The following is a 27,952-nucleotide window of genomic DNA, read 5'->3' on the forward strand; positions in this document are numbered from 1 at the left end:
TAAAATGTATCACTTGAAGCTATCTTGAGGAAACATAAGATATCAAAATTGAAGGACATTTTACAAAATAACTGGCATGCATTCTTCTAAAATATCAATGTCAAAAAAAATGAGATGAAGGAGATGGGGCAACTCATGCAGCCCATGATCTGGGATTTTCTTTCACTGTAAAGGATATGATTGCGACAAATAACAAAATCTGAACAAGGTCTGTAGACTAGTTAATTCAAATATTAATTTCCTAATTTTGGCAGCTGTAATATGGTTTTGTAAAAGAATGTCTTTGTTTTTTGGAGATACGTACTGAAGTATGTAAGGTAAGGGACATCATGTCTTCCACTGACACTCCAATAGTTGAGGAAAACAAATTATACATACATGGGTATGTGGAGAGAGAAAGAAAGAAGATATGTGGTTAACATGTAGGTAATCTGGGTGAAGGATATATAGGAATTCTTTGTAAAATTCTTGCAACTTTTCTGTACATTTCAAAACTTTAAAATAATTAAAAATAAACATATACACACAAAACTCATAAAACAAACAAAATTCAGTTCTGTCTAATAGCAAATCTCCAGGCTCCATAATATACAACTTGTAAGGAACTCCAGCTCAAGCCTTCCTCAGGGGAAAGTGGGCCTGGTTAGCTACTTGCTCACTCATCCAGCCTCCTCACCACTCACTAGCTCCATTAAAGGCTCTTCCACAGGTGGAAAGTGAGGGAGGGGATAAAGCAAAGGGTTTTTGTCATACATGGCTGATAGAGTTGTAATTTGGAGTCTGTGCCCTTTGCTAAGGCAATCCTAAAGTGAATTTCTGTCTGTGGATATTTTTGGCACTCCTGCCCAGCATTCACTGTATTTCCTGTGTGGGTGATGCCTCCCCTCACTTTTTACTCAGCAGTACACCTCCAGCAATGGTCAGTTTTCTGTCTCAATTTGGCTAGGTTATAGCACCCAGTTACTCAGTCAAACAGTAAGTGTAGGTGTTGCCGTGAAGGAGCTGCGTAGATGCAATTAACATTTACAATTAGTTGACTCTATATAAAGGAGATTATCCTCTGTAATCTGGGTGGGCCTGATCCTCTCAGTTGAAAGGCCTTAACAGCAGAATTGAAGTTTCCCTGTGGAAGAAGAGATTCCACTTGTGAACTGCAGGGACAGCTCTCACCCTCTCACTAAGAGTTTCCAGCCTGGCCTTCCTGATGGCCTGCTCTGCCAGTCCCACAATCATATAAGTGAGCCCCTTGCAGTAAATCCCTTTCTCTATCTATCTATCTATCTATCTATCATCGCCTATCTATCTATACTACTGGTTCTATTTCTCTGGTAGAATCCTGACATACCTCTTTTCCAAGTATCAGGCCCCTGCCCTAAATCCCAGTGGACAATTGTAAGGGTTCATGGTGGGTATCTTAAACCCCCTCTTCTCTCTTGCTCCCACCCCATACACTTGCCTTAAGAAAAAGTCACATATGATATCTGGTCATTCTTTATCATATATATGTTTTTTTGGCATCTGGAAATTTTGCTCAAAGTTTCAGCGAGTGTATGAATACCACTTGAACTGTTTCTTAATTGCACAAAACCCTGGGGGCACATCATCCTTGCTGGGGGAAATGCTTATTTTATAGTAAACAGAAGATAAGGGAAGGCACTTTTTTTTTTAAAGGTTTTATTTATTTATTTGACACAGAGAAAGAGCACAAGTAGGCAGAGCGACAGAGGGAGAGGCAGAAACAGGCTCCCCACTGAGCAAAGAGCCCAATGTGGGGCTCAATCCCTGGACCCCAGGATCATGACCCGAGCTGAAGGCAGACACTTAACCGACTGAGCTACCCAGGCATCCCAGGGAACGCACTTTTAAAATTTTCGCTAGGGGGTCTCAGAATCATAACTAGTACTGTAGTTGTTATCTTAGTTTGGGTCCTTCCAGAAGCAACCTTGAGACAAGGGTTTAGGTATATGTATTTCAGAGGTGATCTTGATAAAGATCTGTAGGTGTGGGAGAAATGTGGGAGGACAGAGAAGGGAAGGTGGCCAGTGAAGGGTGTGTTATCAAATTACCAGTGTGGGCAATGTGATCTTAACCTCTCGGGAGCTTTAGCAATCAGTAGGAATGCGCACTTCCAAACAATCCAACTAGGGCAGTGAGGGAGCTGGGGTGTTAATACACCATATCTGTTCAGTTTCTGGTTGAGAGCTGCTTCCAGGAGGCTCTCATTCTCACGCACTTGGGTCCTACTGTGTCAGAGGCAGCCTTCCAGCATCTGGAAGTCAGGCCTACTTCAATCCCAAAGCAGAGGAGAAAGGGGTGGAGTGCTGACAGCGTCTGCTAGAGGTGATAAAGTTTATCTGACCCAAGGTATCGGATACATACCAGTATCTAATACATACAATGGTGTGTCAGAAACAAACTCCTTACTTAATGGATTAAAACTACTTCTCTTCCGGGGGTGCCTGGGTGGCTCAGTCGTTTCGGCTCAGGTCATGGTCCCAGGGTCCTGGGATCAAGCCCCGCATCAGGCTCTCTGCTCCGTGGGAGGCCTGTTTTTCCCTCTCCCACTCCCCCTGCTTTTGTTCCCTCTCTTGCTGTGTTTCTTTCTGTCAAATAAATAAATAAAATCTTTAAAAAAAGAAAACCTACTTCTCTTCCCTACTATTAAATTGTTTTCATCAATTTCCACTAGAATTATAACTTTAGCAACATAATGACATACATCCTGTAAATTTTTTGTAATAATGTTATGTTTATAACCAAAATGCCATTTATTCTTCTACATCCTTAAAGAAGATTAGGGGGTTTATCCAGAATATGTAATTCATTGCAAAATAAAATATATACTTTCTAGATAGCTCAGAATATTTATAGTTGTTAGAGCAAAAACAAATGTTTGGTTACAAATTCTTAATTTGTGGATTGCTTTGACTTTGATGGAAATACCAATTTTCTCTGAAGTATGGTCCCTGGGCCTCAAAATGTTGACCGCAAGAAGCAGCTGCTGTGATTTAGGTCTTGAAGGCGGCTTCCAAGGCTTTAGCTTTTTCTGTGATGTTCTTCTGAAAGGGCATCATGAAGTCCTCAAAGTCCACCTCATAAGTGAACCTCTCTCGCCGCAGCTCCCTTTTTCTGATCAGCTCTGCTGTTGTGGCTTCAGGACTCCAGATCTTAAATAAATCACCATATTCGGAGAAGGCATGAGTAGGAAAGCCAGCAAACACATGGCAGTATGCAGATAATGCCCAGTATGGTTAATTCAAAACTATCAAATTTATTTCTAAATCTATTTTAACTTATGTTTTCCTCTTACATGATGTCAGTGGCTACATGGGCATCACTATTTCTGATGGTGACTATTTGGACAACTGGAATGCTTTTTAGTGACCTCTGATGATCCTCTGTTGTTCATTTTTAAGATGTCAAAAAAGGAAGTGATAGAGTTAGATCATTGAGGTTTGCTACCTTTATGTGTTATGGGGAAGTCCTGAGAAAATTATTTTCATAGTAGAAGGAAGAGGGGGCTGGTGGTCTCTTATTCAGCATGGTTTGATGGGCATTGGCAAGATCGCTCCTGTTTTCCAAAGATGTCTCCACCTCTTTAATTGTGGATGTTTTAGGCAGCTACTAAATAAATCCAGTGTTGCTTAGTATGAAACTCCCAAGTGAAATGGTAGTAAGAGTGCAAAGAGGAAGGTTAGGGTCTGAGAAGCATCAAGAAAATGTATCTATAGCATTTGATGACCAAATGGCTATAGGGAATGGCATTGACCAAAAAATAGTTTTTCAAGGACAATTAAAATGTCAATATAGAAATAGTAGCAGGGGAAACTAGATATTGGAAGCTAAACAAATTGGACTTAGTCAAAGCAGTAGGACCTGGCAAAAGGACACCTTCAAATTATAACTATGAAAGATAATCTCTGGATATTTGTTTGGGTGCTCTGCATAAAAAGTATTTAGAAAATGATATTATGAGTTTATAACATGTTATGAAGGTCTTTCCAAAGTACTTACCCTCCGTGGAATAAATGTGATATCCACTTTCTTGGTATAACCACTGGTAATCAATGAATTGAGATAAACCACATTATCCTTACGCATTTTCTTTTCCTCTGATATGGTTGGTATGGTATAAACAGATGAAAGTGGTTCCTGGAAATGAGACAAAAGAAAAACCAACCCTATCAATTGCAAAAACCTATATATACTTTCTAATATTTGCCATTCTTTATCTTACTCTGAAGCCAAGAAAAAATTAAAATTAAAATTAAAATGTTACCATACAAATTATAATTTGAAATGAAATAGAATATTATTATAACTTTGGATGGGGAAAGATAACTAGTTGGCCTTGTTTAGCTCTACTTAATTAGTAGTATCAGAGACAGATCATACAAGTCTTCAAAATATCCTTGACCTATGGCCATTGATTAGAAGAATTAAATTATTCTACTAAAAAGATAATGATGTATGTAGTAGAAGCCTAGCCAACTGATCTTCCTTCACCTCTGGCCCCCCCCTTACTCTCGTCTTCCATGTTTATTACTCTCTACCGTTTATTGTCCTCCATGTTTGTTACAATCTTTTCACCCTCTCCACTTCTTACCACCTATGTTTCTCCAACCCTTTCCAATTTGATAACATTAGAGCATTCCTTTTTGAATTTCACCCTGTCTTATGTCTGCAAAGAATCTCCAGGGATCCTCTTGCTTCCCTAAAGAAGCTTCTAGCCTAGAAATACACTTGGGCTTCCCTGCTACTGACAAAGTCTTGCTCTCTCTGTAATCTGCCTGGGCAAAAACCTCAACCTTTTGCTGGTAGTTTAGAGGCACGCACATTATTCAGGATTACCAGGAACAGTCACTTTGGCACCTTTAAAACTTTCTGGAGTCATTCTGAGGGATATCCAAGTCACAAGTGGCTCGATATCCCCAGCGTTCAGTGGTAGTCATTAAAATTCCTTAGAAGGGGATGGGGGGGTGGAGCAAGATGGTGGAGGAGTAGGAGACCTGGATTTCGTCTCCTCTCAGGAATTCAGCTGGATAGGGATCAAACCATTCTGAACACCTACAAGCTCAACAGGAGATTGAAGAAAAGAAGAGCAACAACTCTCTCATCAGAAAAGCGACCACTTTGTGGAAGGTAGGACGTGCGGAGAAGTGAATCCGAGGCGATATTCGGGAGGATAGAAGGTGGGGGAGGGGCCTCCATCAGCCGCTTCTGGCAAGTGATAGAGCTGCCGAGCACAAAATCGGAACTTTTAAAAGTCTGCTCCGCTGAGGGACGTCACTCTGGTGGCTAAGTGGGGGGTGGAACCCTCGTGGGACAGTGTGGTCTCAGGACCCTCGTGGTCACAGAAAGACCGGGGGTGCCTGAGTGCGGCAGAGCTCCCAGGTATCGGAGCAGGGAAGCCGGCTGCAGAGGCGGAGCCCAGGCGCGGGCTCTCAGCTCGGGGTTGCCATAAACCGTGATCCGCGGCACAGTCGGGCCACTGCTCCTCCAGCAGGGACCCAACAAGTGACAGATCCGGGGAGACTCACCTTCCTCTCCTGGGAGGAGCGGCGCGGGAGCACACCGCAGGGATCTGCTGGGTTTGGAGACTCCACAACGAGTCGGGTGCCAGAGATAGAAACGCGCGGTCACAGGCCGGGTGAGCACGGAGTGCGGCCGGAGACCGGAGAGGGGAGTAACTGACTCCCCACTGAGGAGCGGGGCCCTGAGTTCTCGGCTCCTCCAGGGCGGAGATTGGGAAGCCGCCATTTTCACTCTCCGCCTCCAAAGCAGTACGGAAAGCTTGCAGGGAACAAAAGCTCCGGAGAGCAAACCCGAGCAGATTACTTAGCCGGGAGGGGGCAAGGGCGGGGCAATTCCGCCTCCGGCAAAGACATTTGGGAACCACGGCAACAGGCCCCTCCCCCAGAAGACCAGCGAGAACAGCCAGCCAAGACCAAGTTTACCGATCAATGAGAACGGCAGAACTCCAGCACTAGGGGAATAATGCACATAGAATTCATGGCTTTTTTACCATGATTCTTTAGTCTTTCAAAGTTAATTATTTTTTAAAATTTTTTTTTTTGAATTTTTCTTTTTCCCGTTTTCAACCAACATCTTATCAATCCCTTTTTTAAAAAACATTTTTATTTTTCATTTTTAGAGTCATATTCTATCCCTTCATAGTAGTTACCCATATTTTTGGCATATATATATAAGATGTTCTCTCTTTAAAATTTTGAGATAGTTTCTTCTAACAGATCAAAATGTACTCTAAATCTCTAGTGTATGTTTTTTTTCTACTCCCCTGCCTGATCACATTCTCTCCCTTTTTTTCTTTTTTTTAAATCCTCTTCTTTCTTTTTTCAAACAACTTATCAATGCCTTTTATAAAATTTTTTATAATTTCCATCTTTACACTCATATTCCATCCCTTCATCATATCAACCCTTATTTTTCTACATATATAAGTTTTTCTTTCTTTAAAATTTTGGGAGGCACTTTCTTCTAACAGACCAAATACACCCAAAATCTAGTGTGTGGCACAGATCTATATACCAGCCTGATCATATTTGATCACATTCTGATTTTTTTTTGTTTTGTTCTGTTTTTGTTTGTTTTTATCTTTATCTTTTTCTCTTTTTTTTCCTTTTTTTCTTTTTCTTTTTTCTCTCTTTCCCTTTCTTTTCCCACTGCTTCAGGTCTTTTCTGATTTGTTTAGAGTATATTTTCTGGGAACGTTGTTACCCTGTTAGCATTTTGTTCTCTCATTCATCTATTCTCCTCTGGGCAAAATGACAAGACAGAAAAAATCACCTCAACAAAAAGAACAAGAGGTAATACCAACGGCCAGGGACCTACTCAATACAGACATTAGTACAATGTCAGATCTAGAGTTCAGAATCATCACTTTAAAGATACTAGCTGGGCTTGAAAAAAGCATGGAAGTTATTAGAGAAACCCTTTCTGGAGAAGTAAAAGAACTAAAATCTAACCAAGTCGAAATCAAAAAGGCTATTAATGAGGTGCAATCAAAAATGGGGGCGCTAACTGCTAGGATAAATGAGGCAGAAGAGAGAATCAGTGATATAGAAGACCAAATGATGGAAAATAAAGAAGCTGAGAAAAAGAGAGATAAACAACTGCTGGATCACGAGGGCAGAATTCGAGAGATAAGTAATACCATAAGACGAAACAACATTAGAATAATTGGGATCCCAGAAGAAGAAGAAAGAGAGAGAGGGGCAGAAGGTATAATGGAGCAAATTATAGCAGAGAACTTCCCTAATTTGGGGAAGGAAACAGGCATCAAAGTCCAGGAAGCACAGAGAACCCCTCTCAAAATCAATAAAAATAGGTCAACACCCTGACATCTAATAGTAAAACTTATGAGTCTCAGAGACAAAGAGAAAATCCTGAAAGCAGCTCGGGAGAAGAGATATGTAACCTACAATGGTAGGAACATTAGATTGGCAACAGACCTATCCAGAGAGACCTGGCAGGCCAGAAAGGACTGGCAGGATATATTCAGAGCACTAAATGAGAAAAATATACAGCCAAGAATACTATATCCAGCTAGGCTGTCATTGAAAATAGAAGGAGAGATAAAAAGCTTCCAGGACAAACAAAAACTAAAGGAATTTGCAAACACAAAACCAGCCCTACAAGAAATCTTGAAAGGGGTCCTCAAGCAAAGAGAGAGCCTAAAAGCAACATAGACCAGAAAGGAACACAGACAATATACAGTAAAAGTCACCTTACAGGCAATAAAATGGCACTAAATTCCTATCTTTCAATAGTTACCCTGAATGTAAATGTGCTAAATGCCCCAATCAAAAGACACAGGCTATCAGACTGGATTAAAAAACAAGACCCATCGATATGCTGTCTGCAAGAGACTCATTTTCGACCCAAAGACACCCCCAGCTTGAAAGTGAGGGGGTGGAAAACCATTTACCATGCTAATGGACACCAAAAGAAAGCTGGGGTGGCAATCCTTATATCAGACAAATTAGATTTTAAACCAAAGACTGTAATAAGAGATGAGGAAGGACACTATATACTACTTAAAGGGTCTATCCAACAAGAAGATCTAACAATTGTAAATATCTATGCCCCTAACATGGGAGCAGCCAATTATATAAGGCAATTAATAACAGAAGCAAAGAAACACATTGACAACAATACAATAATAGTGGGGGACTTTAACACCCCCCTCACTGAAATGGACAGATTGTCTAAGCAAAAGATCAACAAGGAAATAAAGACTTTAAATGACACACTGGACCAAATGGACTTCACAGACATATTCAGAACATTCCACCCCAAAGCAATGGAATACACATTCTTCTCTAGTGCCCATGGAACATTCTCCAGAATCGATCACATCCTAGGTCATAAATCAGGTCTCAACCGGTACCAAAAGATTGGGATCATTCCCTGCCTATTTTCAGACCACAATGCTTTGAAACTAGAACTCAATCACAAGAGGAAAGTTGGAAAGAACTCAAATACATGGAGGCTAAAGAGCATCCTACTGAAGAATGAATGGGTCAAACAGGAAATTAAAAAAGAATTTAAAAAATTCATGGAAACCAATGAAAATGAAAACACAACTATTCAAAATCTCTGGGATGCAGCAAAGGCAGTCCTAAGAGGAAAGTATATAGCAATACAAGCCTTTCTCAAGAAACAAGAAAGGTCTCAAGTACACAACCTAACCCTACACCTAAAGGAGCTGGAGAAGGAACAGCAAATAAAGCCTAAACCCAGCAGGAGAAGAGAAATAATAAAGATCAGAGCAGAAATCAATGAAATAGAAACTAAAAGAACAGTAGAACAGATCAACAAAACTAGGAGCTGGTTCTTTGAAAGAATTAACAAGATTGATAAACCCCTGGCCAGACTTATCAAAAAGAAAAGAGAAATGACCCAAATCAACAAAATCATGAATGAAAGAGGAGAGATCACAACCAACACCAAAGAAATACAAACAATTAGAAGAACATATTATGAGCAACTCTATGCCAGCAAATTCGATAACCTGGAAGAAATGGATGCATTCCTAGAGATGTATCAACTACCAAAACTGAACCAGGAAGAAATAGAAAACCTGAACAGAGCTATAACCACTAAGGAAATTGAAGCAGTCATCAAAAATCTCCCAAAAAGCAAAAGCCCAGGGCCAGATGGCTTCCCAGGGGAATTCTACCAAACATTTCAAGAAGAATTAATACCTATTCTTCTGAAACTGTTCCAAAAAATAGAAATGGAAGGAAAACTTCCAAACTCATTTTACGAGGCCAGCATTACCTTGATCCCAAAACCAGAGAAAGACCCCATCAAAAAGGAGAATTACAGACCAATATCCCTGATAAACATGGATGCAAAAATTCTCACCAAAATACTAGCCAATAGGATCCAACAGTACATTAAAAGGATTATTCACCACGACAAAGTGGGATTTATCCCTGGGCTGCAAGGTTGGTTCAACATCTGCAAATCAATCAACGTGATACAATACATTAACAAAAGAAAGAACAAGAATCATATGATCCTCTCAATAGATGCAGAAAAAGCATTTGACAAAGTACAGCATCCTTTCTTGATCAAAACTCTTCAGAGTATAGGCATAGAGGGTACATACCTCAATATCATAAAAGCCATCTATGAAAAACCTACAGCGAATATCATTCTCAATGGGGAAAAACTGAGAGCTTTCCCCCTAAGGTCAGGAATGCGGCAGGGATGTCCACTCTCACCACTGCTATTCAACATAGTATTGGAAGTCCTAGCCACAGCAATCAGACATCAAAAAGAAATAAAAGGCATCCAAATCGTCAAAGAAGAAGTCAAACTCTCACTCTTTGCAGATGATATGATATTTTATGTGGAAAACCCCAAAGATTCCACCCCAAAACTGCTACAACTCATACAGGAATTCAGTAAAGTGGCAGGATATAAAATCAATGCACAGAAATCAGTGGCATTCCTATACACCAACAACAAGACAGAAGAAAGAGAAATTAAGGAGTTGATCCCATTGACAACTGCACCCAAAACCATAAGATACCTAGGCATAAATCTAACCAAAGAGGCAAAGGATCTGTACTCAGAAAACTATAAAATACTCATGAAAGAAATTGAGGAAGACACAAAGAAATGGAAAAACGTTCCATGCTCATGGATTAGAAGAACAAATATTGTGAAGATGTCAATGCTACGTAGAGCAATCTACACATTCCATGCAATCCCCATCAAAATACCATCCACTTTTTTCAAAGAAATGGAACAAATAATCCTAAAATTTGTATGGAACCAGAAGAGACCCCGCATAGCCAGAGGAATGTTGAAAAAGAAAAGCAAAGCTGGTGGCATCACAATTCCAGACTTCCAGCTCTATTACAAAGCTGTCATCATCAAGACAGTATGGTACTGGCACAAAAACAGACACATAGATCAATGGAACAGAATAGAGAGCCCAGAAATGCACCCTCAACTCTATGCAAGGGCAAAAATGAACTATTGGGACTTCATCAAGATAAAAAGCTTTTGCAAAGCAAAGGAAACAGTCAACAAAACCAAAAGACAACCGACAGAATGGGAGAAGATATTTGCAAATGACATATCAGATAAAGGGCTAGTATCCAAAATCTATAAAGAACTCATCAAACTCAACACCCAAAGAACAGAGAATCCAATCAAGAAATGGGCAGAAGACATGAACAGACATTTTTCCAAAGAAGACATCCAGATGGCCAACAGACACATGAAAAAGAGTTCAATATCGCTCGGCATCAGGGAAATCCAAATCAAAACCTCAATGAGATACCACCTCACACCAGTCAGAATGGCTAAAGTTAACAAGTCAGGAAACGACAGATGTTGGCGGGATGCGGAGAAAGGGGAACCCTCCTACACTGTTGGTGGGAATGCAAGCTGGTGCAGCCACTCTGGAAAACAGTATGGAGGTTCCTCAAAAAGTTGAAAATAGAGCTACCATATGATCCAGCAATTGCACTACTGGGTATTTACCCTAAAGATACAAAAGTAGGGATCTGAAAGGGTACGTGCACCCCAATGTTTATAGCAGCAATGTCCACAATAGCCAAACTGTGGAAAGAGCCAAGATGTCCATCGACAGATGAATGGATAAAGAAGAAGTGGTATATATATACAATGGAATATTATGCAGCCATCAAAAGGAATGAGATCTTGCCATTTGCAACGACGTGGATGGAACTGGAGGGTATTATGCTGAGCGAAATAAGTCAAACAGAGAAAGACATGTATCATAGGACCTCACTGATATGAGGAATTCTTGATCTCAGGAAAGAAACTGAGGGTTGCTGGAGTGGGGGGTGGGGTGGGAGGGATGGGGTGACTGGGTGATGGACACGGGGGAGGGTATGTGCTCTGGTAAGCGCTGTGAATTGTGCAAGACTGTTGAAACTCAGATCTGTACCTCTGAAACAAATAATGCAATATATGTTAAGAAAGAAAAAAAAAGAAGAAGAAGAAGAATGTAGCAGGAGGGCAAGAATGAAGGGGGGAAATCGGAGGGGTAGACAAACCATGAGAGACGATGGACTCTGAAAAACAAACTGAGGGTTCTAGAGGGGAGGGGGGTGGGAGGATGGGTTAGCCTGGTGATGGGTATTGAGGAGGGCACATTCAGCATGGAGCACTGGGTGTTATGCACAAACAATGAATCATGGAACACTACATCTAAAACTGATGATGTAATGTATGGGGATTAACATAACAATAAAAAAATTTTTTAAATTTCCTTAGAAGGGGGATAAGGTGGGTAATGAAAGATTATGAGACCAAAATGAAGGAAAATTATGCTTTGCTTCTTTCTTCTTACCTTCCTTCCCTGTCTGAGCCATCTCATCAAATCTGTATGACTTAGAACCAAGTATATACATATCCAATACCAGTTCTTTTTTCAACATTCTAATTGTATTTGGCTGAGCCAACTTGGTTTTTACATGGATTCTATTTGCAATGAGCACTTTTTAGAATTTTCAGTAATAGGAATTTCTTTGCTAGGTATTTTTTTTTCAATGCTGCATAATAGTGCTGAAAATATGGCTTGCATATTATTTCGCCCATGCTGTGTAACAATGTGTAAATACTGACACTCTCCTACCCCCCGCAAGCTTTTACCAGTTACTAATGGGTAGTCGATCACTTTTCTTACCTCTTCTTTCTTAACTTCAGGGCCTTCAGTCTTCACTTTAGGAGGTGGCTTGCCTTTCAGTTTTTGATTTTCTGTTAGTTTTGGCAAGTTATCCAGCTTCTCTTGAATCAAACTAACTATTCTATAGTCAGCATATGCCTTTGCAACATCCATGGGAGTATGTCCTGCTCAAGACATAAATTCAGAGTTGCAATAAACAGACTGATAATAAACCATGCCGAAAAACCTCAGCACATCAGCCTCAGCATGTGGCAGTAAGGGTGATTACTACAGCCAATGGTTATGTGTATAAGGTCACCAAGCTAGATCAGCTACTCTCTAAGGCAGACCCAGCTCTGAAATCTCATAGTTTAAAGTGCCATTTACTAACAACACAATGTTTTCTTGTTAATTTTTTTGAGCATGTTTCTTAAAAAAATGGATAAGAAATATTGGTAGAATATTTACATTTGGGTATTTGATTGATGGTTCTCTTCCCACCTTACACACATTTCCTTTTGTGTGACAATTTTACACTATCCTCCCCTTTCCCTGATACAAGGATGTATATTCAAAAAGGCCTGGGGAAGCTGGTAGTCACAGTGCTCTATACAGAAGGCTGGGTATTATGACAACTGTAATATCCTCAGGCAGGCCTGAAACAATACTACCAGTGACCCAGGGGAAGCCCGAAGCAGCCAGAAAAGTTAATGCTCTCTCTGATCAAAAGGAAGCAATGGGTTCCACTGTAAGAAAATGACACCTCCAAGCAATGAGGTCAAACATTTATTCAAATGCTTATTTTTCAGGTTGTATATTTATGACATAAGATGGGCCTATTTACTTCCCAGAGAGAGCCTCAAACTCAGGAATTGTGTTGTTCAGCTTTAGAAATAATCCAAATTCTACAGCCTTTAAAATTATGCCACTTCCTAGGGACTTGGTAGTTATGACAGTGTGATAACCCAAGGTATAGTCTGAAAACCGGTATAAGCCCACAAAACCAATGCTTCCTGGGCCACAGTGAAATAAGTAAGAAATTAAGAGTGGGCATTTAGAAATTTTTGGATGGATTTGATAGAATTTTCCATCACTTTAATCTAGTGATTAAAAAAACCTTACATTTTATTTCCCCACTTCATTTTCTAGTAAATCACTTTTTACTGTACTTTACAAAAGTATCCATCCATGACAGACTGCAAACATCAAGAACCGGTCCTTTCACACCAGTGACTTGAGAGGAACTGTGTATGAAACCAACTTCCAGAACATTCAACTTAGGCTTGTGGTTGCAGTAGCGACTTGCGGGGAAATGCGATCTTACAAGAAGAGAACCAGAAGGGGTTTGGAATCTAACGTAAATTCTCCTCTTCTGACCCGAACCACCACTCATGCGCCCACGCACCTTTTCTATTTTCCAGCTGGAATTTAGCGCCGATATCAAGAAGGTACTTTACGGTATCCAGTCTACAGCTCTCGATGGCTCTAGTCAAAGGGGTGGAGTTGTTGATTGAGACTGCATCTATCACTGCTCCAGCTTTAACAAGACGCTCAACGATGTCTTGTTGGCCTGCATGGCATGCAAAATGAAGTGGGGTCCACAGGAAATTATCTCTTGCATTAACGTTAGCCCTATAAAATAAGATAGATGCACAAGCTAAAAATGTTGCTTGTTCCAAACACCAGAGGCTGGAAATGCAAAGCAAGATTTCCTATTAGTGTTATCAAGTTGTTCAACTGTAAACCAGGGAAGCCCTAAATAAAGTTAAACTCTGTGCCATAATTTTTCTTGACTCGTGTTCCGCATTATCCGACAGTCTTAATTTGCTTTGCATGCATATATATATATATATGTATATATATACATATATATATACATACACATTTTGTTTAGTTTTAAAAGGCACTTAGTTAGATCCCAGGGGTTACACTTTTTTGCAAAGGTTAAAATTAAGGAAAATTATATAACTGGATCTAGTGAAGGTAAAAGCTGATAGGAAATAAAAAAATCCTATTATTTCATTTTGTGTCTACTTTCTCTGCATGTCATAGATTTTTAAGTGCACCTCCATTATTAAAATTCTAAGCATGAAAATGTATTATTTTAAATGTTAGTCCTTTTTAAAAATTCACTGTCCAAAAGTTCAAATTCTCATTAATTACTTTATACTCCCTCTTGATAATATACAAATCTGAATGCTTCTTTGACCTTGACCATTATAGTAATAACAATAATACCCTTTTATCAAATATGCAATTACTTTGCTTTACATATTTTAACTCATTTAATCTTCAAAAAATGTGCAAGCTGAATCCTAGTAGAGCCCCATTATAAAAATGAAAAATGTGAGACACAAAAAAGAAACTTATGCCAGGTTATTCAGCTATGGTAAGAGAAGGAATTAAACCTGAGTAGTTGCTTTAGAAGTTCAGTAAAAATGTCATGCTTGGATATTTTAAAGATATTTACAAATGAACCAAGGAAAAGACTGCTGCTTCTCGAGGAGGGAATGAGACATGCCCTAAGTCATCATGATCACTGTCCCACTTATTTGAATTTGCTAGGATCCCCACACATAGGAGACAGATTAAAAAGCAATGCGGAAAATGAATAAGTTCTAGAGATCTATGCAATTCTGTGATTATAGTTAATATTGTACTGTACGCTTATAACCTGTTAAGAGGATAGATCATGTTATCTGTCCCTACCACAATAAAAAAAAATTCTTTCGCTGGGCTCCCTGCTCAGAAGGGCATCTGCTTTTCCCTTTACCCTTCCCCCCCTGCTCATGAACTCTCTCTCTCTCTCAAATAAATAAAATCTTTAAAAAAATAGTTTAAAAAATTCTTTCGGTAATTTAAAATAAAATAAAAAGTGACTCCACACCATGTAGATAAATCCCTAGGCAAAGCAACTTCATGCATAGTTACTGGCAAACCATCTTTGGGTACACACATTCCCAGCTTCCCATTAGCCCACTTTCCCATACAAGATCTATCTGTAATCTCGACGTCAGGAATGAAGCACTTTCTTTGTCCTAAAATTCTGGAGTTGAATGTGAATTCAACCAAGAAAACACACCCTTTTTCAAGAAGAAACTTGACGGCATCTATGTTTCCCGTGGCACACGCAGTCATTAGCGGTGTTTTGTAATAATTATCCTTCATATCCACAGGTATTCCTGATTCAAACGCCTTTTTCAGAGAAGCCAGGTCTCCTGCCTTGGTGATGAAATTAATATTTGAAAATACCTTCGGTGGATCATCAATGTACCAAGCAGAGTCATCCCGAACGGGATGTTCGGGCGGCCAGTCTCGGTTAAACCGACTGCTATCTGTTACATTCTTGTAGGTTTCAATCATGTAATAGGGCGGCCCGCCGTCACTCCGGCGGGGAAATACGTCGTCAGGGATGATGCAGATTGGCAGCGGTAAGACAAACTTGCCTTTCTTTGGCTTTTTGGCCATCCCTTTTTTCTTTTTCTTAGGCCCATAGGATCCCAAGACATAAGACTTACTCAGGTACCTGGTTCCTTTAAAGAAATCATTAATGTTGACCCCAGCTCCCCGCAATTTCTCATGATATTGAGCTATCATAGCCAGCTGTTCTGGGGTCACATATTCTTGCCTCTCCTCCAGCGTCAACACGAAGTCCTCCTTGCTGACTGTCCCATCGCCTCTGTCCACAAACGAAAAGGCTTCCCGAAGGAAAGTCTCATGTTCTAGCGACCAGTCGTGAAGTCTCAGGGCCCAGAGTGGATTTGGATCTTTGGCTCCTGGCCGCACCAGTTTATTAGCGGTGCGCTCTGCCCGCCGTATTTCTTTGCTTGCTGCTTTGAAGCCACCTTCCTTGGCCACAGTCCTGGGTGTTTTATGGTCTAAGTTCTTCCATTTCAGGTCACATCCTAAAACATGAAGCATCATTATCATGAATAGTGCCTAGGCACTTGCATGACTCTGCAAATGACATTCTTACAACCATTTTCTTAAGCTTGAACTACTGGCCAAAAGTTTATCCCTAAATTATTTGTATAGAGCAATGAACCCATTTAGCTATTATAATTACAAAATTAAACTGTGAATTTTTTTTTTTCTGTGAGCTTCACTTTGGTGAATTCTGAGGGAAATCTGTTTCCAATTTATATTCTCTGCCCCTAAAGGATTGGGACATGAATCCCTATAGATACTTGAAACAAATTTCATATTGGGATACTTGCTAAGGAGACTTCCTGCCAAACAGGAAAAGAATAAGGGTGGCATTTGAATTTGGAAAGAAGCTGAGTTCAGACAGCTTACAAGGCCCTTAGGAACTCAGAATGCTGTACACCTGCTTCTTTTTGAATGATTATGACTGCAAATCTGTGTACCATCTTAAACTATATTTATCTGTATTCTCCATGAATTCAATGTAATTTATATCGACCTGCTGTTTTGTGATTGGTCATGTGAACAACCCGATAGAGGACAAAGTCATTCGTTCATCAAATCTGAAAGGACTCTAGTATTACGTTTGTGCAAAGTAGGCATTAAAATTCATTTTCCTTCTTGGACCCTTCCTTAAAATGATGACACCAACAGTATATGTAAGTATTCCTCAAATAAATAAATTTCTCTGAGTGCATTGGGGAGTCTACTTAGTGCCACTAGGAAGGCTGTGCTGTCCATAAGTGTCTTAAGATATTAAAAATCCATTATGTATATAAATAAGTCAGACTATGAAGAAGCTCTTTCTAGTGTTTTGAATCTAGAAGAAGGCTCTTCTGTGTCTTTGCCAATATCACATAATCAGAAAGATTGCTACTCAATCAGTATGTCCAGCAACCAAATATGTATGCAGCTGCATGCAAAAATAAAACATGCCTCTCCAATACTTTATAGTTTTATTCCTTGTCAAAAAGAAAATGAGTCACCAGTGCTTTTTTTTTTTTTTTTTTTTTTTTTTTTTTAAAGATTTTATTTATTTATTTGAGAGAGAGAGAATGAGAGAGAGCACATGAGAGGGGGGAGGGTCAGAGGGAGAAGCAGACCCCCTGCTGAGCAAGGAGCCCGATGCGGGACTCGATCCCGGGACTCCAGGATCATGACCTGAGCCAAAGGCAGTCGCTTAACCAACTGAGCCACCCAGGCACCCGAGTCACCAGTGCTTTTTAAGATTAATACTTCCTTTGGCATTGTCAAAACTTAAAACTTTATATTAAGACTGACAATTTTATTAGTGGTAGAAGAACTCAAAAAGAGTATCATGACAATGAGGATTCTAAAATGTCCATATTGAACAGTTTTGAGAACAGTGACTTATTGAAAAGGGGACCTGAGACTGATCTTGATAGCATAATTCCATAGCAATTTCAAAAATGCTGTCTTTACTTAGCTTTTTTGCTTATTCAAGGTGTCTGGGTGTTTATCTACCATCTCCCAAGCCACTCCTTTATTCACCCCTAAGGATCAAAGGACTTTAAAGGTGTTTTATCTTGCCTCCTTCTGCTCCCAGTTTCCTCCTAGTTAGAAACCTTTATGTGGATAAAAGACTCCAACATCCCAGCTTAAAGATCTGAAGGCCCTTTTCTTCTCCTTTTGCCTTGGGATTTTTTGTCTCCTCCTCTATAATTAGTAAAAATAAAGATCCATTCATTCCCTTTGTGATGTATGATCTGCGGTCAAACGTACTCAGCTTACAGCTGGTGTGTGCTGCAGAGCACCAGCCAAAGGCCCAAGAGAAAGAGAAACCTCATGGGGTGCTTCCCCAGAAGTGCTCCAAACTCCCAGCTTCTGCCCTTGGATACAGCACTCGCACTGCTTACAGGGACTTGTAAATTGTTCCAGCAGCAGGACCAGGGGCAAAGGAGGAGAACACTGAAGAAGATAGTTTAATGTGGCAAAAGAATTCAGCCTTCACATTTAAGTATAGAAGACACTGAATCCAGGGAGTTTACTCAGAAATGAGCATTTCATGGCTAATGCATTGTTTGTTGCTGCTCTGATTGCCTTAGCTGGACATGTAACTGATCACACTTCTGCTATGGAACTGGGTCCCCCACCTTGATCCAGTGAAGTGGTTGTTACTTCCAAACATGCTACAGAACTTAGAATGCTTTCAGGCCCTTGTTTTAGAAACACGGTCTAGTCTCATGACTCTGCCAGGAAGATAATACTTTTCTGCATCATTGGGAAGGCCTTTGGCATGGCCCAAGCTCTGACTAAATGTGTTTCTCAATTTGCTCTTTGTGACTTTCTCCCAGGAGTACATAAATAACAGAGTAGATGTCTGGTGATGTTTGTCCCTATAATGAAGTGGTCAACATGTTAAAGTTGAAGAAGCTTGTCTTAATCTGGACAGATCTTTAGTTCTTAGAAATATACAGTGTTAAAAATGTCAGAATAAATTGCTGATAGTGACAGATTTGAAAACAAGACTGATGAGACCGTTTATGGGGGCAAAAGTTGCATTTGATATATTTTCCTTTATTTGTTAAAAGTGTTTATTATTTGGGGGGGTGGGGGGAGAGTACGAGCTTGTATAAGTTCATAAAAAGTAGAAGTGAATCAGTTATTACACTCTTAGTTATACAGGCACATTAGTCTTATTTATATTAGTGGTTATAATACAGGATCTCTAGGCCCCAGGGACTTCTAAAATTCTCTGCTCTATTCTAGAATTGTAGAATAATAGACTCTAAGTTTTTGCCTATTTCTCAAACTGGAAAAAAAAAAGAAAAAAAACACTACCATAAAGCTCAGCAGAATGCAGTTCCACTTCTAACGAAGAGTTAGAAACTTTTTTTTAAATAAAGATTTTATTTATTTGCGAAAGAGACAGAGCACAAGGGGGGTGTGGAGAGGCAGAGGGAGAAGCAGACTCCCCCTTGAGCAGGGAGCCCAACACGGGCTCAATCCCAGAACCCCGAGATAATGACCTGAGGCAAAGGCAGATGTTTAACCAACTGAGCCACCCAGGCGCCCTGAGTTAAAAACTTTCAATGTACATCCAGTCAGCATGTAATTAACACCAATTTGATCCACAAACTTAATTAGCTAATATTACCACTTTAAGGAATACATTAAGCTATACATACATATTTCATATTCCTAAATTAATAGTTACATAGAAGCTTCAGGAAAATCTAAAATATCACTTACCTTTTAAATTTTCCATGAAAATTTTCATTTTATTTCATATTTCTCCCTAAAACATTTCTCCCATAATTTCAAATTATTTAGAAAAGTTTATCCTTTGCACTTGATACAATTGAACATTTTTTAATAAAATAGTTAAAACTTCAGACTAAAAGACATAGTTTTCAGTATTCGTCCTTCAGATTGATGTCAACATTTTTTTAAAAAGGAGTTTAATAACTATAAGCGTTTTAATAATTAGTTGACCCATGAACAATCCTGTTTAGATTTTTAACAATAACCTAAAAATATTTGAGAATGTGGGTTTTCATCACTTTAAGACAAGATTCATGATTTGACAGAAGGTAGAGTAAGAAAAGATTCTCAATTTTCTTTCTACGTATATAACTGATGTTCGGCTATTGAAAAAGATAAGCAACTGACAAGTGACAGGCCCAGATTCTCTGCTCATCTACAACATGGGTAAATCATAAATACTTTAAGCATAAAATTGCTAGGCAATTTTACCTCGCTGAGCTATATATTTACAGCAATCTGCAAAACCACCCATGGCAGCATAATGAAGTGGTGTGTTCCCATTCATTGATATCAGCCCCATGTCTCCATTGTAAGCAAAAAGAAGCTTCAATATCTGCAAAAAAAATCGTAGATATTGTAGAGGAATAGCAATGTACATTCATTGAATGAAGACTGGCACCTAAACGTGTTCTCCAATAGTTACTTAGGCTACATGTGGCTATTTAAAATTAAATTGAATTAAATAGAAAACAATTTTTAAAAATCCAGTTCCTTAGTTTCACTAGCCATATTTGAAATACTCAAAAGCCACATGTGACTTCTATATTACACAGCACAGATTTATAACTTTTCCACATTGCCAAAATTTCTATCAAATAGCGCTGATCTAGAGGTTAGAAAATTCTATATTCAGCTGGGGCATGCCATCTTAGTGAATTCTAGTAATTCTAGAAAACATCAGCCTATGGGAAATATCATCAGGGAAGCAAATTCTTAACCACATGTGACTTCTATTGTGCTGTAGATTTTTATTGCAGGGGAGAGACCGAATGACAAAAACAAAGATAATTGTTAAAACTCAGAAAATTGAGTAAAGAAATTTTAGATGTAATTGAGAATTAAAAAAAAAAAAAGGAGAGCATTGGTTCCTATTTCGTTTCTGCAACGTCATTGTACCTATGAGATATCCTTTGCTGGTATATCCAGATAACCACAATACTGAAGAGTTTAAAATGGAGGTGAGTCATTAGATGCACACAAAAAATCAGGGAGATAAAGGGGCACCTGGGTGGCTCAGTCGGTTAAGTGTCTGCCTTTGGCTCAGGTCATGATCCCAGGGTCCTGGGATCGAGCCCCGCGTCAGGCTCCCTGCTCAGCGGGAAGCCTGCTTCTCCCTCTCCCACTCCCCCTGCTTGTCTTCCCTCTCTCGCTGTGTCTCTCTCTGTCAAATAAATAAATAAAATCTAAAAAAAAAAAATCAGGGAGATAAGAGTATGTTGACATTGTTCTCTCTACAACTCGGCCATGCCGGACATATTATGAAGAGTCTAATATGTAATAGAGGCATAAAATAAAGTAGTCTTGGTTGGCAAAACTTTTAAATTGCCATAGTTAAGAATACAGAAAAACATGGTTAGTAATATTAAATGCATAAACTTGGCAAGCCGATAAAACTGAATAAAGAGCTAGACAAAGTTAAAAATATAATATTTGATATAAAATATAATTTTAGAATTATTTAGGGAAATCAAGATGGTAATGTAGAAAAAATTCTTAGTGTAACCTATATGATATTTAAAAATTTGAGGAAAAGGTAAGAAATGGTGAGCAACAAATTTTAAAGCAAAGGGCAGATTCTTACATCAAAAAAGCCTCCTTTGGCAGCAAAATGTGCAGCTTGTTTTCTCTCATTGTCAAAGGCATTCACTTCACCTCCTCTTTCCAATATCCCTCGAACTAATTCTATCACTCCTTCTCTTGATGCTTCCATTAAAGCCGTTCGACCTGTGGACTGGACAAGAAGCAGATCAAATTCTGGTTATACTTGTCATCTTAAATAACACATTTGGTATACATATGTTCTCAATCCATTTGGCCTTAGATTCACACTGGCAGGTTTAATTCTCTACATCTTTATTAGTTCCACAAAGCAAATAGGAAAAATGAAGTCAGTGCAGTGGGTCAATGTAGAGAGTTCCAATATCAGAGTCAGGGTCACACCAGATGTCCCTGTGAAAAAATCATGCTAAAGATGCATTTTTTTTTTTTTGCAAAGAAAGTAGAGCAAAAGGGGAGAAAAGAGGGTAAAATATATGCTAAAATTAGGTTTTAAGTGTTTTCTAATGAGAAAAAATCTATTATTATTATCTTGAAATGCCTCTTAAACAATTAGAAAACTCAATAAAATTGGCCAAATGAGGACAGAGAGCAAAATGAATGAGGGAAATAGCACAACTACATATTTTCTTTCCAAAAAGATAAATTTTTATTAGATAGCGGTGATATTTTTTCTATTTTCTCTAATGATGTTTTACCTTTATGCATAATAAATACCAATTTTCCAAATGTAATTAGGAAATAAACTGTAAAATCATAGCAATATAAAGATAATGAGAGTATATCATCTTAAAGCATTTTGAATAGAAATGAAAGTCTATAAGCTGACAGGATAATTTTACCATATTTAAATGCAAAAAAAAATGCACTACTAAGACTCTATAATTGAAAAAAAAAGGAATATTTATAATCACAGGAATAGTCATACTGAGTTGATAGCATTTGGATTGGCTCCTTTTTCCAAAAATGTCAGGCACGTGTCTTTAACATCATGTGCTTCTTCGCAAGCTCTAAGAAATATTGGTTTTCCTTCATAGGTAGAGTTGTTGACATCTGCGCCATGTTCCAGGGCAATCAATGCACAGTGATAATGCCGCTTAGTAGGTAAAATGCAGTAAAACAAAATACCTGTAGAAAAATAGAATCCCCAAATAGTACTTCATTAATAGTCTCTCTATATTCGAACCAGATAGCAAAGAAAATCTAATAATTTTGAAATCCATAATTGGCTAGTTGAAGGTGGCAAAGCAGAGGCGTAGCTGCCTTGCTTTTCCTTCTGAAACCGACTGAAACACCAAGACAGAGGAAGAAAGAGAGTCAACCTCTGATACAATTAGAAAACAGTCACAACCAAATGTGATAGGACGTGGTTCAGGGAAGAATCTGAGTGCTGATATGTGAGGCCCTGTCAACCTTGGGTATTTGGCATCTTGCAGTCCACGTGCAGGACTGTGTGTGCTGGAGGGCTAGTGGTGGTTTGCTGTGTCCCATCTGAAGCTGCAGAGCCACAAAGCAGATGGTACTGAATGATGAAATGTGCAGACTGGCCATGTTTATAAGAAACAGGCTGTCAGTACAGCAGCATTAAGAAGAAAACGTTGTGGGCACCTGGGTGGCTCAGTTGGTTAAGCGACTGCCTTCGGCTCAGGTCATGATCCTGGAGTCCCAGGATTGAGTCCCTCATCAGGCTCCCTGCTGTCAGCAGGGAGTCTGCTTCTCCCTCTGACCCTCCCCCCTCATGCTCCCTCTCTCTCATTCTCTCTCTCAAATAAATAAATAAAATCTTAAAAAAAAAAGAAGAAGAAAACGTTGATGACAAGGGGCTCTGCCATTTTGGCAACTCATTTTGTTCCAATGAAGAGAGGAAAATGCAAAATCTCCCCACCTATAACTTACTCTGACGTACAGGCCCTCCACATAATCCACATCAAAAATGTACTACAAGTCAGGGGTATTGTTGTAATCTGGGCAAACAACAGTCAATCTCCAAACTGACTTTGTAATGACCTCACTCTAAACAGAGGCTTCATTCAAAGAGGAACAGTGTTTCATCTGTATGAAAAATACAGATACCGAAAGGAAGAAATCTGATAATAAAAGCTAGGTTAAAAGTACACGCTGGAAAAACTATACTGTGTGAGAATTATTGACTGTCCTATTTCTATGATAGCAAAGAAGTTAAACATAACTTTTTTCCAAAAGAAAAGTGCGAAGATGGACCAAGACTAAATGCAGGGCTTCTAGGACAATAGATGATAAAAGAAGGAAAAGATGAAGTTAAGCCAGCTGAGCTTAGGAAGAAATGGTAGAGGAAAATAAAACCACCAAAGAAAGTAAAGTCAAACCGGAGGCAGGAAAAAGGAGAGTGCAAAGACCATGGTGATGGAAGTGAAGAAAAAACTTGAAAGAACTAAGGAAAATGTAACAGATGGTGGAAGAGCTGAAATGGTCTAGAGAGGCAAAGAAGAGTTAACATATATGTAATTGGTGCTCAACAATAAAAAACCAAGTAGAACAGAAAAAATATGGAGATACAACAGAAGAAAACTTTCTTGTAGTGAAAAGCTGAATTTGAAGATTAAAAAAGCATACTGGGGGGGTGCCTGGGTGGCTCAGTCATTAAGCATCTGCCTTCGGCTCAGGCCATGATCTCAGGGTCCTGGGATCGAGCCCCACATCGGGCTCCTTGCTCCACGGGAAGCCTGCTTCTCCCTCTCTCACTCCCCCTGCTTGTGTTCCCTCTCTCACTGTGTTTCTGTCAAATAAATAAATAAAATCTTTAAAAAAAAAGAAAAAAGAAAAAACATACTGGGGTCTCAGGAAAAATGGACTAAGAACAATCAATGAGGTGTGCCTAGGTAAAGCTAGGTAGAGGACATGTCCTGTGAGCCTCTGGGTAACAATTCAAGTCCTCTATAAAGAGGAAAGTCAAGGGGCACCTGGGTGGCTCAGTCAGTTAAGCATCTGCCTTCGGCTCAGGTCATGGTCCCAGGGTCCTAGAATTGAGCCCCACATCAGACTCCCTGCTCAGCGGGGAGTCTGCTTCTCCCTCTCCCACTCCCCTTGCTTGTGTTCCCTCTCTCTCGCTGTGTCTCTCTCTGTTAAAAAAAAAATAAAATCTTTAAAAAAAAAAAAAAAGAGGAAAGTCAAGCTGGCCTCCAGATTTTGCCACAGCAACATTCAATGCTAGAAAATAACTAAAGGATCTCTACAATATCACTTGAGAAAGAAAATGGGAGGTTTTTTTGTACCTACCGAGCTGGCTGTTCATATATAAAAGCAGTAGACATATAAGTTTAAGGATGCAAAAGTTATTGTACTAATCTCTTCTTTCATAGCAAAATATTAATGAATACCATGTAAAGTGCTAATTCAACAAAGTTTTATATATATGAAAAGCTATTAAATTTGCCATTAAAACAATCAAAAACATTTCTCTTCCCAAGGGGAAAAAAAATCTATATATGGTGGTGGGTGTTAACTAGACTTATTGTGGTGATCATTTTGCAATGCATACAAATATCAAATTATGTGTACACCTGAAACTGATACAATGTTGATGTCAATTATATCTCAATTTTTAAAAGTCAATCAGTAAATAATAAAAGTAAATAAAACTACCGTTCCAACAACCAAAAAAAAGATCTAAAAGCAGACCACTAACCTTAGAAAATATAACACACACACACACCAAAAAAAGAACATATGGACCATATAGGAAAATATTTTTATATGTATTTATTTATATATATATAAAATATATTATATTCTCATAACATAAAATAAATGACAGCCCTGAGGCCAAATCTTTGGGCCATCTAGATAAATATAGGTTGGATAAATTCTACCATTAAAATAAAAACCACAATTTATATAAAACCAAAATCTAAATATATTTCATATAAACAGATGCATCAAAAATAGGGTTACTCAGAACAGTTAAAAACAGAAAGATGGCCAAGGATATGGTTGAAAATAGAAAACCAAAGACACAACAAGTGATAGCAGGCAAAATTGGGCCAAAACAATAACAAACAACAATGTCACCTAGAGAATACCAGATGAGGCTGAATTCATTACAAAAGGCCCTAAGGTACTTAGGAAATGGATACTTTATAATGATGGCAGGTGCAACTCACAGTTAAAGTCTATCTGGGTTGACTCTTTAAGCCACAATGAACATGAGTCAACATTCTAAAACTGAAGCAAAAAAAAAAAGAGGGCAAAGATGATAGACTGTAGAATTCTCATACTACATTTATGGGACTGGGTATGCATGCCTATAAATGGGAGAACCAATGAATGGGTGCTATTAGGAGCTAGTCTAGCTTAACCCTTGAAGAGAACAGACACCATTCTATACTCCAGACTGGACAGACACTAATTAATCCCCTAGGACAACATATAGGAAAGAAATTCTTGGCTTAGAGATTTACCTTTTCCATGTTCTGCAAAATTTTTCAAAGTACAGTTTAACCTAGAATATGTCCCACATCCTTCTAAAGATCCAGTAAGTGTTTTAACCATTTAAATGTTGGCTTGTCCTTTAGGACCAATGTGCAGTGAATGAAACAATCGCTGGAGAATAGGATGTCAATGGCAGAGACTTCTGTGGAACAGCAAAGCAGTTGGGCAAGTGGCCGCCAAACTGAGAGCTGTGCAAGGTGAGCTAGATTCGTTGACGTGGGGAAGACAGGGCTCGCAGTGCAATAAGCACACCACGGGTTAGACAGAATCAAGTCTCTATGGGGCCAGACTAACAAGGTCATGCGTGCAACAAGATTTATATTTGTTCCAAGTTTTTTATTTTTAATTCTTCCTATGTGATTGGTCAGATTGTTTTCTCATACATTCATCTCCCAGAACCTTGACAGGTTTAATATTAATTTCAATGAACTTAGATATTAACCAGATGGCTGTTGCATTTGCTACTAATATTCATGTGATCCTGTTTCTAATTTTACTTTACTTTTAATTTTACAATTTTAGATTTTTATTATAAAATTTCTCAACCTTTTTTTTTTAAGCTTATATTTCTGTTTCAAATTCTAGAAGGTAAACTATTCCCCATTACAGTGTTTCCCCAAAGTATATTTCACAAAACTCCTGGTATATAAAATGCCACAAGGAAAAACTATTTCAAGGGTCAAACACAAATGGAAAATGTCACTGTCATTAGTCTGTCTGACAAATGTGAAATCAACATGTCTCAATTTGTTTTATCCAATGTTTCTCTAACGAGTTTGGCAGTGGAAACAATTTTGCATGTAATGCTTATCAATATCCTAGAGATTCAGTGGTCCATGGAACACACTTTGGGAAATGATATTTTATAGAGCTTTAAGAGGCTTTTTTTTCTTTTTCTTTTTCAGGATTTAACATTTTAAAACACATTTGATCCCTGAATGTATCTGAAGTTCATTTCATTATGTGGTGCTATTAAGTAATTAAATGATTATTTCTTTCCTTGCCCTCTCCTATTGTTTTAAGAAAGTCATTTATCAAATACCAAGTCTGGAGAGAATTATAAAAGCGGATTTTGTTCCTGTCAGAAAACATTAACACCAAAAAATGGGATTTATTTCTCCAGTGTGGGACTGATGTTAATGGCTTTGTACTTGAAGCAACTCCTTGGGACAACTGATTAAATCTACCAATTTATATTAAGCCTGGTGGTAATTTTCTTGGTGATTTTCATGGGGCTGTGTCAAGTCCTTCTGAAACCTTGAGTTATTTGGGCAAGAAGCTCCCAGACAAGGTGTTGAGATGAGATTAGGGAGAACAGAGTGGAGAAGTAGGGCTGTCTCACCTGAAAAAGCATGGAAATGCCATGTCTCAAGGTTCAAGTCAGGTTTCCAAATACATTTAAATTGACCCTCAAGAATTGGATTTTATGCCAGAATCCACCTTAGCCCTTCCAGTTTCCAACTGCAACCCCTTTCTACATCAGGCTGCTATTGAGAGGGAATACAATCCTTTTGGAGTCCAAGTTGAGTACTCTTTGAGGTTCTAAAGTATAAAAAAGATTAAGAAATTCTCTCCCTCATCTTTTGTTCTAAACAAGATTTTTGTATTTTATAATCGATGATTCTGCCTATAGTATTATCAGTGTGTATCATTAAAAATTCTCTACATTTAGAAAAAACACCAAACACAAATTAATCTAACTCTAATTTTTTAAGGGAGACATCTCTCACAGCTCGTTTCCCTAAGATATACCTTAATACCATTTTCAAATTATAGGGAGATGGTGTCCTTAGGTACAGGAGTGAGAACCTGGCTTTTCACTTGAACTCATGAGTAATTCACTTCTACAGTTGGAAAGCAAAAAAGTCCACTTTCTGGATTTCTGGCTACAGAGTGGATTGTAGCTACTGGATAAAATGTTGGGATTTTTACCTTTTCCTTCATTATCAACTATAGTCATGTCAGCCTTTGCCTTGGCTAATATTTCCATGGACAATTCATGCCCCAGCTCTGCAGCCCTCATTGTCGGAGTACAACCCATCTTGTCTTGCACATCAGGGTGAGCACCAAGGCTAAGGAGAAAGCTGACCATATCGACGTCATTGGAAACCGAGGCCAAGTGCAGAGCACTGTGTCCATTGAGGGGGTCTGTGAAATTGATTAGTTCAGGGTATCCAAGCCTGATCAGCTTTTCTATCTGCTTCGTGTCTTTGTTCCGAACACACTGAAGAACTTTGTAGATCTGCAAGTTCTCAAGTCTCTTATCGGCTAAAGCCATACTCGACCACCTTCTTGAAAATGCTTTTCTGGACCAAAAAAAAA

General features: G+C 38.8%; 1 protein-coding gene across 1 annotated transcript; it reads right to left on the reverse strand.

Annotated features, from left to right (window-relative positions):
• Positions 1-3,008: 3,008 nt before the first annotated feature.
• ANKEF1 (ankyrin repeat and EF-hand domain containing 1) lies at positions 3,009-27,908 on the reverse strand. The gene is made up of 9 exons (XM_021689161.1): positions 27,563-27,908; positions 22,092-22,291; positions 21,189-21,338; positions 19,817-19,940; positions 15,258-16,080; positions 13,581-13,807; positions 12,197-12,360; positions 4,015-4,152; positions 3,009-3,167 (listed from the first exon to the last, which is right to left on the reverse strand). The coding sequence occupies exons 1-9, from the start codon at positions 27,906-27,908 to the stop codon at positions 3,009-3,011; spliced, it is 2,331 nt and encodes a 776-aa protein (XP_021544836.1).
• Positions 27,909-27,952: the final 44 nt, after the last annotated feature.

The sequence above is a fragment of the Neomonachus schauinslandi genome, chromosome 10 (genome assembly GCF_002201575.2).
Source record: "Neomonachus schauinslandi chromosome 10, ASM220157v2, whole genome shotgun sequence".
In the NCBI taxonomy this organism is placed as follows: domain Eukaryota; kingdom Metazoa; phylum Chordata; class Mammalia; order Carnivora; family Phocidae; genus Neomonachus; species Neomonachus schauinslandi.